The 18,868-nt window shown below is 50.9% G+C and overlaps 1 protein-coding gene across 5 annotated transcripts in view; it reads right to left on the bottom strand.

Annotated features, from left to right (window-relative positions):
- The window catches only part of MIB2 (mindbomb E3 ubiquitin protein ligase 2), an 80,949-nt gene that overhangs the window by 8,775 nt on the left and 53,306 nt on the right, over nt 1–18,868 (bottom strand). For 4 of the 5 annotated variants that reach the window (XR_003095575.1, XR_003095576.1, XM_025211498.1 and 1 more), the window contains 12 exons: nt 16,003–16,110; nt 13,471–13,575; nt 12,554–12,716; nt 10,783–10,916; nt 8,191–8,339; nt 7,470–7,626; nt 6,955–7,109; nt 4,215–4,341; nt 2,563–2,793; nt 1,992–2,170; nt 834–1,018; nt 26–91 (listed from right to left, as the gene is read on the bottom strand). Coding sequence is in view for 3 of the 5 variants with exons in the window: in XM_025211498.1 (XP_025067283.1) it covers nt 26–91; nt 834–1,018; nt 1,992–2,170; nt 2,563–2,793; nt 4,215–4,341; nt 6,955–7,109; nt 7,470–7,626; nt 8,191–8,339; nt 10,783–10,916; nt 12,554–12,716; nt 13,471–13,575; nt 16,003–16,110 (1,759 nt within the window). In the remaining 2 variants the exon portion in view is untranslated. The remainder of the gene's footprint in view (nt 1–25; nt 92–833; nt 1,019–1,991; nt 2,171–2,562; nt 2,794–4,214; nt 4,342–6,954; nt 7,110–7,469; nt 7,627–8,190; nt 8,340–10,782; nt 10,917–12,553; nt 12,717–13,470; nt 13,576–16,002; nt 16,111–18,868) is intronic. The other variant, XM_025211492.1, reaches the window with a different exon arrangement.

The raw sequence follows: 18,868 nt of genomic DNA, 5'->3' as shown, positions 1-18,868 counted from the left end.
GCATGGCAAGATGCAGGGAACGTACCTTGTTTGAGTTTTTTGGTTATTGTCACTTGACATTTGATGCACTTCTTCATCCTCCGGGAGCATTCTGCCGAGAGCAAGATGAGAAAAGAGGTTACAGCTAAACCCTGGGGACTTGGACAAGCCCCAAAGCCAGGAACGGTCTCACAGGCATTTAAATCAATCTGGGAACTGCCTGAGACAATGTTTGCAAGGCACTGGGAATGTCAACTTCTCCCTGAGCTACATCTTGGTCCTTTTGTTTAATCTGCCCTGCCCCAACAGTATCAAACACCTCTGACCCCTCCCTGGCCAGGTTCCCATGCTGGCCATGACACACTCCGCCCCTGTGACTTGAACCTCAGGGCTGTGGTTGCTCAAAGGGAGCGGGATAGGATTCCAACCCAATTTCCCATAGCCAGATCAAGGAATGCAGGTGAGGAGCAGGCTAATGGGCACAATTGAGCAGATCTCTGCTAATATCATTCAGACAGAAACAGAGAATGCAAGCCAGAGGGGGAATGAACCCTCTAACCTGTTTTGCTGGAGAAAGTCTCACTGGCTGAAGGGGAGGCAACCAGCCATCTCTCTAAATTGCCCAGGGCAGCTGTAACCACTGGACAGGCTGCCTAGATCCCCAATCCATCAAGCCAATAGTAATCATGGATAACATGCCTCACATGCCCTCAGGCATTGCATCTACAAGGACATTGCTGCAACTACACTGGGGTTGCTCTGGGTCGGATGCCTGAGAGCCCTGACCCATGACACTGAGTCATGGGACTCAGAGCCCATACAAGGGCACGTGGGCAGAGTGAACAGCGACCTACCTTCACAAACGATGCTGTGCTGACAGGGGAAGAAGTGGATGAGCAGGGCCAGCTCCGAGCAGACCAGGCACTCGGTGGGGGCAGCCATGCTTGACACGCTGAGGTTGGTCATGGTGTTGGGGGTGGTGTGCACCCTGCGTAGGCTGCAGGGCACTGTTACACTGTCCAGAGACACTTGCTGTTCCCTGCAGTGGGGAATATGGAATCAGATATGTGGTGCTGTGGCATCCCCACTGGCTGGAGGTGCCCCGGGGATGCAGGAGGCAGCTGGACAGCCTCTCCTCAGGGCCCTCACCCCACCCATCGCATCATGAGAGGTACGGGCAGGTGCTCTATGCACACTGAGCAGCAGCTCCTGGGCTGCTGTGAGCTGGTGGGGCTCTGCTTATGGGGATGGAGATGCCCTTAGCTGGGGCACTGGCTTGGTCTATAGAGGGAGAAGAGAGGGACTGGATGGCAACAGAGATGGCAGTGGTGCTTTTGGGTGATGACAGCTCTATTTGCTGCTGCAGGGATCACGCTTTTTTTTCCAGCTCAAAAATGGACACTGTCCAGCTACTGTTCGAGCTGAGAGGCCTCTGTATTTGGGGTTCCTCTCCTCCTGCCCTTTGGTTGGGCTGGCTGTGTGACAGAGTAGAATGAAACCCAGAAGTGCCCTGCAAAAGGTCAGCACCAGTGATGAGAGGCTCAGAAACTCACTTCCACCCCCAGGTATGAGAGATGAGGAATAGAGCAGAGGAACTACAAAAGGATGCGTTGCAGATGGTATGGCAGAGAGGTGCAGTAGGAGGCTGGCCTTACGTGCAGTACTGCCCCTGGTTAGAGAAATGAGAGGCTCTTGGCCACTTGAGCTACTGGTCTTGACTCGAACATGAGCCTGCAGATGCAGTGCCAACATCCAGCTTGCTAGAAACTAGAAGGGGTCAGACTGGCAGCAGGGAGATGCCACAGGCTGGTGACTGACGGCAAGTTCTGACCTCACCCTGATTTTGCCAGGCATTGAGCTCCTCCTGGAACTAAGTGACCACCCATCACTGAAATCAACTGCAGCAGGGGTGGGGTGCTCGTAGCCTGGCCAGAGGTAGGGCTCCTTGGGAGTGGTATGACTTGTGGTTATAGGCTCAGGGGGGAAGAGATGGGTTCTGCTCTACAGTCTACCTGAATTTCTGGGCGAAGTTCTTGATGATCAGGATTATTCGGCCATCTGTGATGAGGTCCAGAGGAGACTTTCCCCTGTGGTTGGCGTAATTAATGTCCGCTCCTTCTTGTGCCAAGTAACAGGCAATTGCAGAGCCAACATTCAGCTCTGTGTTCCCAAGGAAGCCTGATGCCTTTAGCTGAGCAAGGGAGAGAAACAGTCTTTGTTAAGCCTTGCAGGGGCCCTCATCGTGGGTAAGGTCCTGAACACCTGGCCTCAGTTCTCAGGCCTGCAAGATGCACGTACAGAGAGTTTGCAGTCTAGCTGCTTTGGGGCAGCCCCCTCCTACCACAAGCAGCCTTTGGAGACCAAGATTCATGGCTTTCTTCCAAACCCGGGTCTCCAAGACAAATTTCCCAGGACCCAAACAAGCATCCAGACCCCTAGGCCACTGGGTTATTCTAGGATAAAGCACACTCTCCCCCAATCCCACTCTGGGCTGGAAATAAACCTTAGGAGACCATCTCCCCTCTCCTTGTGTGACTGTTCAGGGTCATTCCAGTGACATCAGGCAACACCCCCGTCCCTCACCATGGAGAAGAGTGACTGTCCCTCATTCCCTTCCTGTTCCTCCAACATGATGGACATGAGCTGCTGCCGCTCCAGGACAATGTGCATGGCCGTGTCCCCATCCTCATCCTCAGCATTGACATCGCTGCCTTCGCTGACCAGCAGCTGCACCATCTCCACGTTCCCCTGTGTGACGGCCAGGTGCAGCGGGGTCTGGTTCCGGTTGTTCCTGAGGTTTACATCACAGCGGCCCTTGAAGAAAGGAAATAGCCCAGCAGATGGGTCACTGCAAAGCAGCAGGCAAACTGGCTGCATGCTTCAGGGAGGGGACCTGCCTCAACCCTCTCTCAGTGCAAGAGCAGCAAAGGCAGTTGCACACTGCAGTTCCCAGAGGGATATAGCGTTCCCCAGGGGAGTTGCAAAGTGATCCGGCCACCAGACCAGGAGTCGGGACAGTCAGGTGCTAAAGCACTGGCTGGACCAGACACAAACAAGCGCAAGGACTGTTCAAAGGAAATCACTTTCCTGGCTGGAAAGGATCTGGATGTGACAGCTAGTAAACTGCTAGACTCTCGCATGTGGAAGGCTGGGATGAATCCAGACAGGCAGTCAAAGACTAGCTCCTTAGCATTACAAAGCAAGGCAGACCCCCAATTGCTTTGTGTGCTTCAGTTTCCCACAAGCCCTTGGAGAGAATAATAGGAAAAGCTCCCTGCTGCGACAGACAGGACACAGCAAACACGCTAGCCCCTTGGGAGAGGTTACCCTGCGCTGGGCCCAGCGGGCTATTCTGCCCCTGCACTGAGACTGCAAAGGGTGGAATTAGAAATACAGTCGGCCTTTAAGGAGCAGGTGGTTTAACAAGGGGATTGTACCAGAAACAATGAAATCATCCTGCTACAGTCCTCTCCTCAAGGAGACTGCTCTGGTAACAAGCACTGTGGACTCGTTCTGAGGCATCAGTGCCCATCATCAGTCCAAGATGGTACCACTGTACCTAGGTATGCATTGCTGTACAGATGGGGAAATCAAGGCATGAGAATAGGCTGGTGCCAGTTGCAACCCAATCCCTGGAGTCCCAGATCTAGCCACTGCTTTCTGCAATGCTGTTTCCCAAAGGTGGGAACACAGGCCTGAGGCCTTGGCTGTGCTGAAGTCTGGCAAAACTTGGATTCATTTCCTGACTTGCAATTCCCTGCTCTCATGGTTAGAGAGCACTGCCCCCAAGGGGCCAGAAAAGCATCTCATCAGGGGTAGCCTGAAAATGAGAGCTCTGGGGAGCAAAATGATTTATGGTTCTTGTTATTGTAGAACAGGGCAGGATGGAGGCCCTTAGAAATGTTTCACAAGAGAGAAGAGAGGGACACTGGGAGAGCTGCCCAGCACCTATAGCATTCATGAGGCAGAGCAGGGGTTGGACAATGGTGTTAGCCACATCCCAGGGAATTTCCGGGGTGTCCTTTCCTCTGCTCCCGAACCCCTAGACACACAGACTCCCAACCAACTCTAACTCCTTGTTTCAGTTTACGATACTCCACTCCCTGCCACTGTCTAGGCAGTCCCAGCTTCTCTATTCTAAGCCCCACACAACACAAATCTCCCTGCAGAACAATGCCAGAGAGGTGGCAGTGACCTGACACATCCACCTGCTGCTTCTCAGGACAGTTCTTTACCTCTTTAATCAAGATTTCTGCCACTTCCTTGTGGTTGTTGAGGGCAGCGAGATGCAGGGCGGTGAAGCCATCTTCTTTCTTAGCATCGACCAACTGCCGGGCTCTTGCCAGGATCTTCTTTATGGCACTGGGGAGACAAGAAGTAGAACCAGAGGACAGAGTATTACTTACCAGGAAGGCAAGTGATGCAGAAGAGACCAACCTGCTTCCTCTGCTCATTGTTTATGAACGCTCCTAAGACGATAAAGGAGTCTGTGGCTGAGGCTGATTGAGCTCCATCTTGCATACTGAGTTAGAAGAGCCCAGCAAGGGCCCTTGATTTTTCTTTAATAGCTTGGGATAAGCTCACAATGCCTGTTTGTATCTATAGTGGCACTTTCCCTAACCTGCACAACACACCCAGGGCAAATTCAGTCCAGTCTTTCCTAGCGCTGTGCAAAACGGGTTTGATTCCCCAGCCAACCTGTTCGTTTCTCCAGCCCCTGGTTCAATTCCCCAGTTCCCTGTTTGATTCCCCACCACTCTGATCATTCCCCCAGCATTTCCCAGGCAGCACGGCCACCGGATCCGTGTGCTGGGTTTCAAAAGGCTGCCGTTGCAGGCTGGGGCTAGTGGTAGCACCACAGTCTTCCCGGTGCTCGGCGCTGGCTGCACCAAGCAATGGCCACTGGCCCCAGCCTACTGAAACCCTGCACGCAGATCTGGGGGCCGTGCCCCCAGGAAGAGCTGGGGGAAGTGATCAGAGAGCTGGGGAATCGAACCTGGAGCTAGATGTCACTATCAGAGCAGTCCTTCCCCCTTTCCTTCCCCTCCCTCTCCTTGTTTCCCTCCAAGCCCGGCTCTGAAACGTTTCAAAGCCTTCCATTTTTGATTCTGCACCTCCAAAACAAAACGGCTGCTGAAATTTCACACAGCCCTAGTCTTTCCCCTTGTTATCCTAACCAAGACTGTGGAGGCACAGTGAGAGCTCACCACAGGATTTGAAGTTAGGGTCAGTACGGGTAGCTGGAGGATTGAGGTGGGGAGAGAGACTGAGGGCAGGGAAAGGAGTTTTAAGGTAATAAACCTCACCCACCTATAGGACAGAGGCACAGGAGGAGTATACACTGCAGAACCACTCCCCATGGTTTGACCCAGTAAATACAGAAGCATAAGGAACATTCTCCTTTTGCAGGAGGCAGCAAGCAGAAAAGCAGCTTCTCTTCTACCAAAGTAAAGAAGCCTCAGTGCACAGAGTCCTTTGGGAAGGGTGTTTCAGCTCCTCAACGTTTGGTGTCCTTTTCCTTTTTAAAAGGACAAGGACACCAAAGGCCACATTTTTGCCGATACCAGTTCGACATAGCTCTGTTGGCTCTAAAACTGCAGCTGTTCACACCAGCAGTGAATTCAGCCCTGTGCACTCATCTAGTTTGGGGTATTAAATTCTATGTGGAATTTTTTACCAGATAACTATCTGCCTACCACTAAAATAGCGGAGGAACCAGCTGATGAGTTTCTTGGGTACGAGAAACCTCATAGCGATAGGTTGGTTCTTTTTATAAACCATGGGAAGCAAAAAATCAGAGCAAAGCGAACAGTTTCTATGCCTTACTTTCAAGGGGCTGCATGTTTTACCTTTGCTCTAGCATCAGCAATTTAGTACATTTTCCCCCTCAGCTTTTCTGCCCTCTCTGAGAAGTGGATATTGATGTCTCTTCAGGGCCATACAAACGTCATAACCAACATCTCAATGAACCCATCTCTGAGTGCCAGGCATTAGGAAATGTTTCTCTTGGACTTCAGAGATGTCAACAGAATTATTTTTTGTCCTTATCCTGACGTTTATAAGAATCTCTCAGTCTTGGGAAAAGATGAGAGGAAAGAGCGCCATTCTTTCTGCTGGAAGGGCTTGGCTGGTACAACTCCAACTAGTGGAGATGCTATTTATACTAGCTCCCCAAGTGGAGTAAGGGACCAACAAAGGGATTTTTCTGACTGCATCTACCTTGGTGCTTTTTGCTGTCTAAGAACCAGCCCTTTAACCAGCAAAACTTCCTGGTATGCACTTGACCTCAGTCTCATCTGTCAACGTACGTAGCTGATGCTGGGCCTGGAGTGGCACTTGCACTAGGCTCTGGCTGCCAGACAAACATACAGAATATTAAATTGCTCCAAAGGTTTTAAATGTAGGCATCAAGCATGCAACTGGGAAGGCTTCCATGGGTGGTGGTGGGGAATGGGATCAGCCAGCCTGCATTTTCTGTCAGGGATCTCAGCTCTTTGAGGAAGGGATCTCCTTCCTGAACCCACAGGAGAGGAGACTCACTCTGGGGCAGGGCCAAATGGAAGGGGAAGGTCTTTTTGAGCAAGCTGAAGTCTGCTGGAGCAGGTCTGCTGCTCTGTATAATTCCATGTCCTTGGCATTCAGGCATCTCCTCCAAAGGCTTTTCCTTCCCATCCCTTTACCCTGGGAGAACAGTGGCCTCCCAGCACATGGAATTTGCCGCTGCGATCACAGCTGTGGTGCTGCACTGATCCCCAGCAAAGCAGGGAATTTGCTTGAGACCTTGTGACAGATGGTGACTTCCCCTATCAGTGCTGATCTGCGAATGGCTCCCAGGCATCTGCCCCACCGCATATGGGGAGAGCACCCTGGCTGTCCCAGGCCACCCCTCACCTCCTATCCCTTCCCCACTCCTGTCCCAGGGACATCAGTTGCAGCCCGGACAAAGCAGGATGCAGGAAGTTTCTTGTCACTCACAGCTTGTTTCCTTTCAGAGCCGCATGGTGCAGTGGGTTAAAGCCCTGGCGATTCTGGACAGTGAAATCAATGTTCGGTACTTCTGTGAGGATCTCAATGATGCCTTTGAAGTCTGTGGTGATGGCATAATGCAGGGGGGTGTCGCCATATGAGTCCTGCCAGAAGAAGTCACAGCACAGCCTTGGTTACGTCACAAAGCCTCTGGTCAAATACACCACTCCCAAGGACCCAGTGAAGGCAGGGGGCAGAGACAGACGCAAGCCCTGGATCACTTTCAGAGGATGCCAGTCTAACTGTTTTGTCTGCACATTTCTGTGTGTAGCAAAATGGCTGCAGCCTGGAATACCGGGAAGGCGCAGGAGCAGAATGCTCCACGCCAAAGTCCAGGGTGCATTTTGCTTGTGCCGCGTTCAACAGGAAGGTACACCATTAAATGCTGGGCATCTAACATCATATTCAACATAGGTCGAAAAAAAGCCTGCAGCCACAAGAGGCATAAAAGTGAAATGGCCTACCGGGAGGTTGACGTCACAGCCATGCTCACAAAGGGCCCGCACCACCTCCATGAATCCTTTGTTGACTGCAACGTACAGGGCTGTGCACTTTGCATTATTTAGCAGGTCAGCATTGGCCCCTTTGCTCATGAGCAAACGGGCGACCTCCGCTTGGTTCCTGATTTCAGAAGGAGAGAGAAACGGGATGCCAAGATCATGGGATGTCATTTCTCTTTCTCCAAGGCAACATCCTGTCTTGGTTCTTGCACTTGTTTTCTATCCCACCTCCAATTAAAAAGCTTGCCTAGTAGGAGCCCAGACTGTTATCCTGGCGAAGAGCCAGGGTGGTCATGGTCCTACTGGCCTTGATGGAGCTGGTCTGGATTGCCAGCAGGGTAGCAGAGGGCAGAATTCAGCCTTGTTTTTTTCTCTGGACTGCAAATACATTTTTGTAATAGGAACCCAAGAAAGCTCCATCATCTGCTTCCTTTCACATTCCCAAATCCTCATTTAGTCCCAAGGAGACTGTACCGTGGAGAACTGACTTTCCCCTGGGGATCAGTGCTTCACAAAACCACCCTGTGGCCCCTGGCATTGTAGGGCCAAATTCTGAGCCTGCCATAGCTCTGTGCCTGCTCCCACCTCTCTGGGCTGCTGGTTCAGCTCCAGCTCTGTCCTCATTTACAGCTGAGCCTCTGGCCATCAGCAGAGAGAGTCAGTGAGGTCATGACTTGGTTCCTACCCAAAAGCTGCATAATGCAGTGCCGCATCCCCCTCTTCATCTCTCAGGTCAATGCTGGCATGAGCTTGGAGTAAGATCTTCACAGCCTCCACCCGGCCCAGGTGGGCTGCCACCTGGAGCGCAGTTCTGCCCTGGTTCTTAATGTCGACCTATGAGAGCAGAAAGAACAAGGCACAGAGTTGTTCCAGGAGACTGTGCTCTGGAAACCCCAGCTCTCAGACCCCGAGGCAGCATTGCTCTCTGTGTAACCAGATGGCAGAGTGAGTCCATGGCTAGCTGCAGTACAGTGGTGCCCAGAAGCACTAAGAGGCCCCACTGCACTGGGTGCTGTACAAATGCAAAAGAAAAAGCAATTCCTGTTCAGCGTATCCCTGGGCTGTAGGAGGACAGCACTTTGCATTGACTAGAGAGCAGGGCTAGCATATACCTGGAAAGCCAGGAACATCCGGGCTCTAATCCCTCCTCTCATGCCAACTCTCTCTGGGACCATGCTGACAGTACCTGACCATGGCTCCCTCTCTCATACAGGAGGGGAAGATGAAATAATGCATAGGGCTTTGGTGACACCAAGCCCCTTATACGTGCAAAGTATTTTAAGTCACCCTGGTCTCCATACTGGGTACAGTGTGTGGATGGTGAATCATAGGACTAAGCTGCTGCTACAAGATTTTTAAGGATTAAAAGAGCTGGTGAACAAAAGAGCACTGTATGCAAGGCCAAGACAGGAGGGCAAGGAAGGTAATGAAATCAATGACTGGCCCAGGGGGAGTGACTGGGGAGCTGGCAAAGCCTCAGTGCCCTGGCAAGTACAGCAAAGGGAGTTTTTCTGCAGTTAAACCTATGCATTGGTCACAGGAGCAGGTCAGGCAGGGTTTCTTCTTGGGCAGTGCTGCTAAGAAAGTAGTCTAGGTGAGGATGGATTGAGACTAACACTCCCTGTCTTTGCTTAGCCAGCTTTCAATTCCATTTGTCTCTCGCCAGTTAGAAAAAACTGGCAAAAGAGAAATGCAGACCTAAGGTCTTGAGATAAAGTGAGACTATTCCTGACCCCTGATGCTCACTCACTGCAGACGCATTAGGCCCAGTCACAGGTGCCTGGATACTTCTTATATTTCATTACAGGTCCACTCATCATCTCTACTGGCCTGGTCAGCTTTGTGGATAGATAACAAGCAAAAATAATGGTCCGGCAAACCATTAAATCAGACCTTGGCGCTCAACATTGCTAATCTCCCCATAGAACAGATTCCAGCACTGCTGTTGGTCCATCAATCTGTCCTCCCTGGCCATGTGGTTATAGCAGGGGTGGGCAAAATGCAGCCCGGGGGCTGGATTTGGCTTGCCAGGCCATTCTATCTGGCCTGCAGGGCCCCTAAAAAATTTAGAAAATTAATATTTTTCTGCCCCTGGCTTCCTATCATGTGGCCCTCGATGGCTTGCCAAAACTCAGTAAGTGGCCCTCTGCCCAAAATAACTGCCCGCCCCTGGGTTATAGCCTTGCCATAATTTATGCTCCCCTCCAAGCACACTGTGCTGAAGCATCCTGCTCTCTCGTTTCTGATTTGCAGACTCTACCCCTTGCTAAAGCAGCTGGGTCCTCTTTGAGTGGGGGAGGGATCAGAGGAGAGGAGAGCTCAACAGCCTGGCTCCTGGCTGTAAAAGCACTGCCCAAGTCATTCAGAAACACCCCTGTAGCTGTACTTGCACGCCAGCCACAACTCATACAGATTATGCATGTACTGCAGGGGGCCTCAGCACATATGCATAGAAGGAGCATCTTGTGTAGCCTCTGTCATCAGCAGATATTTGCACAGGCAGAAAGGTGTGGTGATCCTGAGATAAAGGACCTGAGGCTCAGAGATGCAATGTGATGTGCCCAAGGTCACACAGCAAGTCAGTAACAGAGGCAAGAACAGAACCCAAGGATCCAGACTATGAGGTCCAGGCCCCGGCTACAGGGCATATTGCTACAGTAGAATAGTTCTGCATTCATGTAAATGATGCTGGGATTGGCACTTTGAACAGATGTCTCCTTCTGTCACAATCAGACAAGATTCAGGGGCTCACTAGAGGTTACAGCTCCAGCCAGCTGACAGCACACAGCCCCCAGATCCCCCAACTCCCCACCCCCTGCTCTAGCCACTGGACAATGCTTCCAGCTGAGCACCTGAGCAGACCCAGGGGAGTTCTGCCCACTGGGGAACCAGAGCCTCCCAACTCAGGGGCAGGTGCTGCAGCTGCCACCTCTGGGCCCCCAGGGGAGCTCTGGGACTCGGCTGTCCTGCCATGCACGGCGCTTGTGTTGAGTACGAACATGCCTAGCTCTGCTCTGGAGTCAGCCCTTCTGCGAGGAGAATAACCCCTGGGAGCAGCCAGCTTCAGAAACTGGCTGTGAGTACTTAACTCCAGCACGGATTTAGAGTAATTAATTTAGGCTACGAAATATGCAAATGTAATCTTCAGTTCAAGCAAAAATCACTCGCCAGCTGTTTGTAGCTTACATAAGGGTTTAGCTGCACACCCCTCTGTCCCCTGCCCCCGCCCTTTTGCAGAGGCTTTACAGCCAGGCAATAAATGCCCCCTGGACCTTGCCTTGTCAGGGTACTTCTGCACCAGGTCCCGGACCTTTGCAGCATTGCCATGTGCTGCCTCGAGGACCAAGCGCCCTGGGTGATCTGACTCTGCCTTCTGGGAGAGCAGCTTCTCCAGGATGCTGATCAGAGTGCCTGGGTAAGAATGAGAAACAGCCCCAGGTTATGCAGTGGGAACTGGCATGGAGAGCACAGCCTGCATTATCAGTGCAGACCTTTGCTTCCCCCAATGGCAGGCTTGCATAAAGAGTGTTACAGACCTGCTATGGCCTCTGGTTACAGGCCATAGTGCCTTAGCCAGAGCCAGAGAGGCTTGTGTATTTAGCTCCAGAGATCCTGGGAACAGTCCCAGGGGTTCATTACGTACATGCAACCAGTATTCTGAACGTGGATTCCTGGTTCTAGGGAAAGGTGGAGTTGTAAGAAAATAAAAAAAACTCATGTTCTGAAGGTGAGAGGAAAATCCTGACCACAGCACCTCAGATGTGGTCTCCATTCATGGTGCCTGAAGGGAGCTCCAGGGGTTTGTTTCCATCAGACAGGGCAGAGCTAAGGAGCTTGGATCTAGACCTGAACCTTGCTCAAACTCAGACAAGATTCAGCACCAGGCTCCTGAATGGATCCAAATGTTTCTCACAAGACTGGATGAATTCACTAGATCAGGGGTGTCAAAAATACGGCCCACAGGCTGCATCTGGCCTGAAGAGCCACATCATTGGCCCTCTCCTTTGGCCTTGGGTCTCAAGTTGAGCCAGATGCCATGTGCAGTGGGCACTGAAGTAGCCCTGCACGTGGGCCTGGGACATGTGCAGCACCCAGATGGGGCCAGTCCAGACTGTGCCCCCCGGCCGCTCCCTGGGGCAGGCTGTGTGCTCACTGTGGGTCTAGAAGTGGGCACCATGTGTGGCACAGTCCTGAACCAGCCAAGATGGGCACCAGATCCAGCAAGCAGGGGAGAGAGGTAGCAGGAGCCCCATGCATGCTAAATGGAGCACCTGCTCTAGTTGGCTTTGGACTGTGCTGCATTCAGTGCCCACTCCAGCTGGTGTGGGACTTGAGTTCATATCCTGGATTGGCTGAAGCAGGCACTTCAGGGACTGGATCCAGCATATGGGAGCAGAGTATGCCCATGGACCTGATCTCACCTGTGGGGCTAGCCCTGTGCTGCTCATCTGGCTTGCAGTGCCAGGTGAATTTGATACCTTTACTTGAGGTAGAGCATGTGTATCTATGTATGTATCTACCCCCTATGCCATCCCACCCTCCTGCCTGTTCAAAAAAATCACAGGGAGGCCACAAAACATCTATGAACAGACAAGAGAAAACAGAACAAGAACGCAGCCCACACAAACAGGACACAGCATGGCCTAGGCAAAATAATGCTGTTCATAGAGAGGCTGGCAAGGGTCTGAAATCACTTTACAAACATTAACAAGTTAAACCTTCATGAATTAACTCTTACCCCCAATAAAGTAGAGCAGCATCATTATGCCCACCCTAAGGACCAGGAAACCAGGGCATGGCAGGGTTATGCTATTTGCCTATGGTCAAAACAGTGATCCTGTGACAACCTGGAGCAGAACAGAGAGGCCCTACATGCTGCTATACTGTAACTTCCCAGCTCCCTTGAGTGTGCTCTAGTGGAACAGGGGATACGAGTATTTAGGTTCCCACCTGATCTGCAGAAAAGGGCAGCCACTGTGCTACAGATCCCCAGAAGGTGTTTCTCAAGACTAGATGGAGGGGGGCCAGGCCTCTGTGTGCCCACTCACTTTTTGACTCCTTGGCGTTTTCCGTTGTCATGAGGTTGGCATCCTCATCTCGTTGGTAGGCTGTGAGGCAAGCTGGGTTGAAGGTCCAGGACTGCTCTCCGACAGACACCCGCAGGTTCCCATCCCCAAAGACCTTGATCACCTTGCCAATGTGCCCTAGCGTCTGCAACGGGAAGAAGGGAGAGGCTTTAAAGACCCTGGAATGGATGCGTTTCCTGCATCTCTCAGGCAAGGCCCCATTTCTAAGGGCAAATTCCCAGACAGCTTTCCCAGCACATGAAGAGGCACTGATCGGTGACACACTACAGTTGGCAGCTCCCCTTTCGTGGCCAGGTAAGTGCTCGCATCGGCTTCTTGTTTATTGGCTGTACAGCTGCCTTTCCACGCTGCAGGGGAAGAGGTCCCCAAAGACGCAATGCAATACGTCTGGGGAGGAAGCCAGTGAAACAGCAAAGCATGGTGTACCAAACCCTACCAGACTGGGGCTCACCACTGCACTGACGGAGCACTCTAGATTCTGCTCTTTAGCCACAATTGGTTTGATCAGATCATTTGCTATTTGTGCTTTCCCCCCTCAGCCCTGGGAATTAAGGAGGAAATAAGAGAAGGCACTAAGATTGCTTGTGCCTGGTTAATGGATTTGCATCATAAATTCCCTGGTGACCACCTCCATGGGCAAGCTTTCCCTCCTCCCTTTTGCCCATAGTTTGAATGTTGCTGTAAGGGCATGTTGCCAATGACCAGTCACATTAAGTAACATTTCTTTTGCAAGGCATTTGCATGCCCATATGTCTCCAGGCACCGACCACTAAGAGGTGGTGAAGAGCAGGGCAGCTGGCCAGCCCAGCTGCTAGTGCTAATCTGTTTTTGAAAAGTTAGCAAGTTACTGGACTGTCTCGGAGCTGGCGCGCACTCACAGGTGCCATCTCATCTGTCCACTCCCCATGACCAGCTTGCAATCGCTTCACTGTTTCCATATCATCTATCACTCGGACAACATCATCCACCCAAAAGGTGTTGAGCTAAAAGAAAAAGAAAATCATAAGCTTGGGGGGATGAAACCAGAAGACCAGCAACAAGGCATTCAAAAGAGCGCCCCCCCCATTTCCAGCAAAGTCCTCAGAGCTCTACGCTTGGCAGAAACGTCACCACTTTGCTCCTTAAAATAGGCCAAGTGCAGATTATGCAGAGCAGAGAGCTTGGAGTGGCACCATTCTCTCTGGCTGCTGCTCACCAGTGATTGTGTTTGCACAGAGGTCAGCCTGGATCAGGCTGACCTTGGTTAGTGATCCTGTGCACACAGAATATCTCTGCTCTCCCGATACCAGAATTAACTCTGTTCACTACTTCCACTAGAAATGCAAGTCAGAGCTCAGCCATTTCCTTCCTTGGACAGATGATCCCTTTCCACAGTGTGGGGCCTGTGGTCGTTCTGTGCCCATCATATACATCCCGTGCTGAGGTTTAAATCATCTACTTTGTCATGGCCCAGACACCCAGGAGAAGACCAGAAACCTTGACTTTAGAAACAGAGACCCAAGCCTAGAAGACTTGTATCTAGAGGAGTTAGGCAGAGATGGAGAGAAGGACTCTGGAAGTGGCTGAAGAACATGGCAAGAAAAAAACATGAAAACAAGAAAGAGAGAAAGAAAAATTCATTGCAGGGTGTGAAAAGTGCTCTGAAGATAAAAGGGGCTGTGTAAAGGCAGGGCATTCATTATATTGTTATTACTATTATTAGAGAAGCCAGACAGAGTAGAAGATCATTGGCAGAGATAGGGCAGCAGGGTACAGAGACCCTGCGGTGAAGAGAGAGGCAGCTGAAGGATGCAAGGATGAGAGGGAGCGAGAGGCTGAGATGCCTTTGTGAGGTTCAAGCTGATGCCAGGGAGGGGAAGCCCTGGCTCAGGTGACCTGCCATCTCGGACCTGTCCTCTCTTGGATCACTGGGTGCCAAGAATCCCCTGGGGTCCCCTGGACTGACAGGGGGGTGGGGGGGCAGGTGGTCATGATAACTGAAGAGGAACTCCTCAGCCCTGTACCACAGGTGTGGACCCCTTCCTGAATTGGGGCCCAGATCTCTTTGCTGGCAAGAACAAATGCGTGTGGATACCATCCCTAGGTGTCTACACACACTGTCTAAGCAGAAGAAGAACATTCACCTCCCCAAGAGCAGGCAGGCTAAGGGTCAGGGTCCGATACCCTGACAGAGAGAGGTAAAGGGAAGTTACTGATGGGCAAAAGGGAATGCAGAGCATGTGAAGAGGCAAGGCTTAAACAGAAACTGTCAAGGTCTGCCTCCTTTTCTGTGTTCCTGCCTGTTTCTTACATAGTGTCTGTCCTGCCTATCTGACAGTTCACAGGAAGGACTCTCCCAGGGCTGATGGAAACCCCCCTGCTTGTCCTACAGCATGTGTTCGGGGAAAGTGCTGTCACTGAAATAACACGGACAGTTCCCCGGCTAATATGCTGGTTGGTCACTGGTGTAAAACAGGAATTAATATACACAGCCCCCATAAAACTGCAGATTTCCCTTCCAGCCCCATTGCTCAATCTTCACTTTCACAATGTCATCGTTCCATTCAACCTCCAGTAACCGAGGAGTTAGCCAAGGGTGAAGGGGCCTTGACTTTCCAATGCAAAACCAGAGAGGAATATAATCAGGCAAGAAGTCTTCTAGACCTTAGCACAAAGTCATAAGGAAGCTAAGTCACACTCAAGCCTCATTCCCAACCCTTCATTTTGCAGGTTGCCTGCCGGAAAGGTCTGAAGAAGCCGGAAGAAGAGGCTTGCCAGGTATGATAAGGAGGACATTTCACCTCTAGTGCAGCACAGCAGCCTTTAACCTAGATCCTGTACAAAGCCAACAGCAGTTTGGCCACCAACTTCTGCAGGGGCAGCGTCAGACTTTATTTGATAAAGGTATTTTGCCTGTCAGTGACCTTTCAGCTGTGTGAGTGGCACAGACCAAACAGTTTGTTCTCAGGAAGGTGCAACCTTCCTGCTCCTTTGCCTCTGATTCGGAAGATTTTGGCTGCAGAGCCAACCTGTGCACAGCTCCTAAGAAGCTGCCGAACAGAGAGGAACCTGCCCCTGACTCCCATGTTTCTCCTACCCATATCAGCCTCCTGCTGTAGGAGCTGGGTGTTAGGATCATGCCGTTGCAGTTACCAGTCTCTCGCTTCCCCTTGAATACCAGCCTCTTAGCAGACTTCAGCTCAAAAAACCAAGGTTTTATCCCAGTGAAGACCTAAAGAACTCAGTGGTCACAAGGTCTGCAATGGTTATTCTTGGCCTCATAAGGAATGAATAGCTGACCCTGTTGTCCACCCGCCCTTTTCTTTGGCCCCTGAACAAGACCAACCAAGTCATCCCCCAACTGCTGAGAGAGTGCATGTCAACCTCTGCCCAGCTATTTGTCCTGGCCAGGCTCACACAGCAGCACTCACCTTGGTCAGGGCTCCTGGGTGGAAAGTCCATCGGGTCTCGCTGTTGAACTGGACCCTCACGTCCCCTCGGTCTGTGATCCTGTGCACAGTGCCTGTCTGGCCAATGAACTTGAAATGGAAAGGAGAAAAAGAGAATAGAATAAATGCCATTGCTTTAGGGAGGGGAAGGAGCCTCTCCAAGGAAAAGAAGTCTGCCGCCTAAAATTAGCCATTGTCTCCATTCCAATTCACAGGCCAAATTTAATGAGGATGCAGCCACGTGCTCATTCATGAAAGGAGATGACTCCTCTTTATAAAAAGAAAGCTGGGCTTATTTGGGGGGGGAGGGGGCAGAAATCAGTGCCTGCAAAACAGGGTAGAAAATGACCACTACCCACAACAGCTGGTGCAGATGAGCAATGACTACAATGAAGTGTAGCAATTTAACATCAGAGAGAAAATGCAGTGGAGGGGCATGGGCAGCACAGGGGAGCTCCTATCCTGCTGTAGCAAGAGACCTTTCCATTTCAGCTATCACGGTGCGAGTCTGTGACTTACAGCACTTGTCAGCAGGCAATAGCTCTGAGACAGCTCCACAAACGTGCCAAAGAAAAATCAAACTGACTACAGCTCTATGAGTTTCATCAGCTAGATCCAAGTTCTGCATCAAGCAATGGAAGTCATCATACATTCAGGTTGAATGAGGGTGGGGTGGACTGTATTAGTCCCCACAGCAACACTTTAGCCTGCATTTCTAGGGGCAAAACAGCAGCTGGCATAAACCGTTGCCTCTCCATGGACGGAGTTACAGCAATTTACATTTGTAGAAGTACTTCCTCCTCCCTGTTGTCCAAAAGAGGGACTGATTAGTAAACAACAGAGCTTGTCAAGCTGCATAGCAATGAATGATGAAGGGACGTAATTTGACCAAGTGCCTTTTGGCGCTAGTTAGAAAAAAGACTTATTTATGTCAATGTTTCAGCAAAAAATAAATAATGGGGTTTCCCATCCCAAAGCTTCAATGCAGCTTGTATCACACCTGCTTTGTGCATGATCCCCTGGACACATATGTGATATATATAAGCACCCTGAGTCCTGTTTTATACTAACCTCTGCTCTCCCCAGTGAATTACTTTCATTCAGTTCCATCACGCAGACCTCTGGAGAGACTGCCCAGCATCAGAACTCAGGATGAATTTCATTTATACAGGGGAGGTCAATGAATATTATTGCCCCACACTAAATTTACTGCTGGAGAGTGACACTGCTCAGACCCCTTCTTCAAGGTCTGATGGTCTATTTACTAAGGGAACATTATCTATTTCTGGCAGCCTCTGCTGAATATTAAATCTAACTGAACGGACTTGTCAGGGCAGGTAAAGGATAGATTTCCCCATAACTCAATAGCAACTGATTAATTTTGCATTCAGCGTGCATGTGGGGACCTTGAAGCTGAGCATTATACCCGAGGGCTGACTGGTCTTTAGATTCTGATTTGTAAATCACAGATGAGATCTGCGGATCTGGATGCCTTACTCAGGGCTGCGGTTAGGCCGTGGCTTTCATTGAGTACAATGGCAAGACTGACAATCATGGACCTGAACCTTGGCCTCAGAATAGATGCAGAACTGCTGAGCAGCCCAGTTCCCAGTCAGCTGAAGACAAAGGTGCTCAGCACCTTGGGAGATGATGAGAGTTCAGTGAGGGCGAGTAGCTTTTGGCATGTAAGGCTGAAGGTTTTGGCTAGTGGCCCAGGCCTATGACCAACTAACTTGTGTGAGCAGACTTTGAGACTAAGAAGGTAACTAAGGAAGCACTCACAATGAAAGGGTTGCAAGATCATGCATTTTTAAGTCACGGATGACAAACTCACCCTGGGCCCCAGGGTGATCTGGGCCACAGGGGCTCCTCCCAGGCTGAATCCATGAGTCCAGCAGCAACTGGAGTGGGACTGTGTTCAGGCAGTGGCACAGGCCTAGGGACAGACAGCAGCACAGGGCCACATTCGGGAAGCAGCATGGGTCTAAGGCTGGGAGGCAGCATGGGTCCAATGGCAAGCAATGGCCCAGGGCCACATTTGGGTGGCAGTGCAGACCTCTGGCTGGACAGCAGCATGGAACTGGGGCCGGTGGTAACACAGAGCTGCACTGGGGCTGCAGCAGCATGGAGCTGCTTTTGAGCAGCAGCATGGATCCAGAGATGCACAGCAGTGCAGGGCTGCATTCAGCAGCAGCGCAGAGCTGGAGGGAGGGCTGCTAACGATGGTCAAGTCCCCCCAGACTTCCAGCAGCCTACCAGGTGGGCCAGACAGAATGGGTCTAGAGGCTCTGTTTGGCATCCTTGCTTTCCCCAGTAATGCCAACATTTACTAGCAGTCGCTATTTTCTGACAGGTTGCAAAGTCTTCGAGCTTTCTTGTTCAGTCTGCCACAAATGGAATTGTACCTGGAATGACTCTAATTGTTCCATTAACTCGGCCTATTTACCCTAATATGCTATCTACAGTCCTGGTATCTACAGCCTGAGTTTATGTAGACTACAACAAGGGTCAACAGACTGGTCCATAAAACAAAGATTGAAAAACAGGCTAAGCCCTGGGAGGAGCATACAGATAGTGAATCCCTAGCTACAACCAATCTCCCACAGGTGAAACACAGACAACTCCCATTAGCACTACTGCACACTACAGGGAAGCTGAAAAGAGAATGGAGACCACAAGCCCGGTGCCAGATCCAATGCTCATTAAAAAAAATATCTGCAGATTAGTGTACTATCATGCAGAGCTCTGGACCAAACTCAGTGCGAGTGCAGAACGAGGGCATGGGGGATATCCCACAACACAGATTTACAAGCACCTCCAACACCTTGGCACTGAAGAACTTTGATAG

This window comes from Alligator sinensis, unplaced genomic scaffold (assembly GCF_000455745.1).
Source record: "Alligator sinensis unplaced genomic scaffold, ASM45574v1 scaffold366_1, whole genome shotgun sequence".
In the NCBI taxonomy this organism is placed as follows: Eukaryota; Metazoa; Chordata; order Crocodylia; family Alligatoridae; genus Alligator; species Alligator sinensis.
Note: the sequence above shows the minus strand (reverse complement) of the source record. Positions and strands in the feature narration are given on the sequence as shown.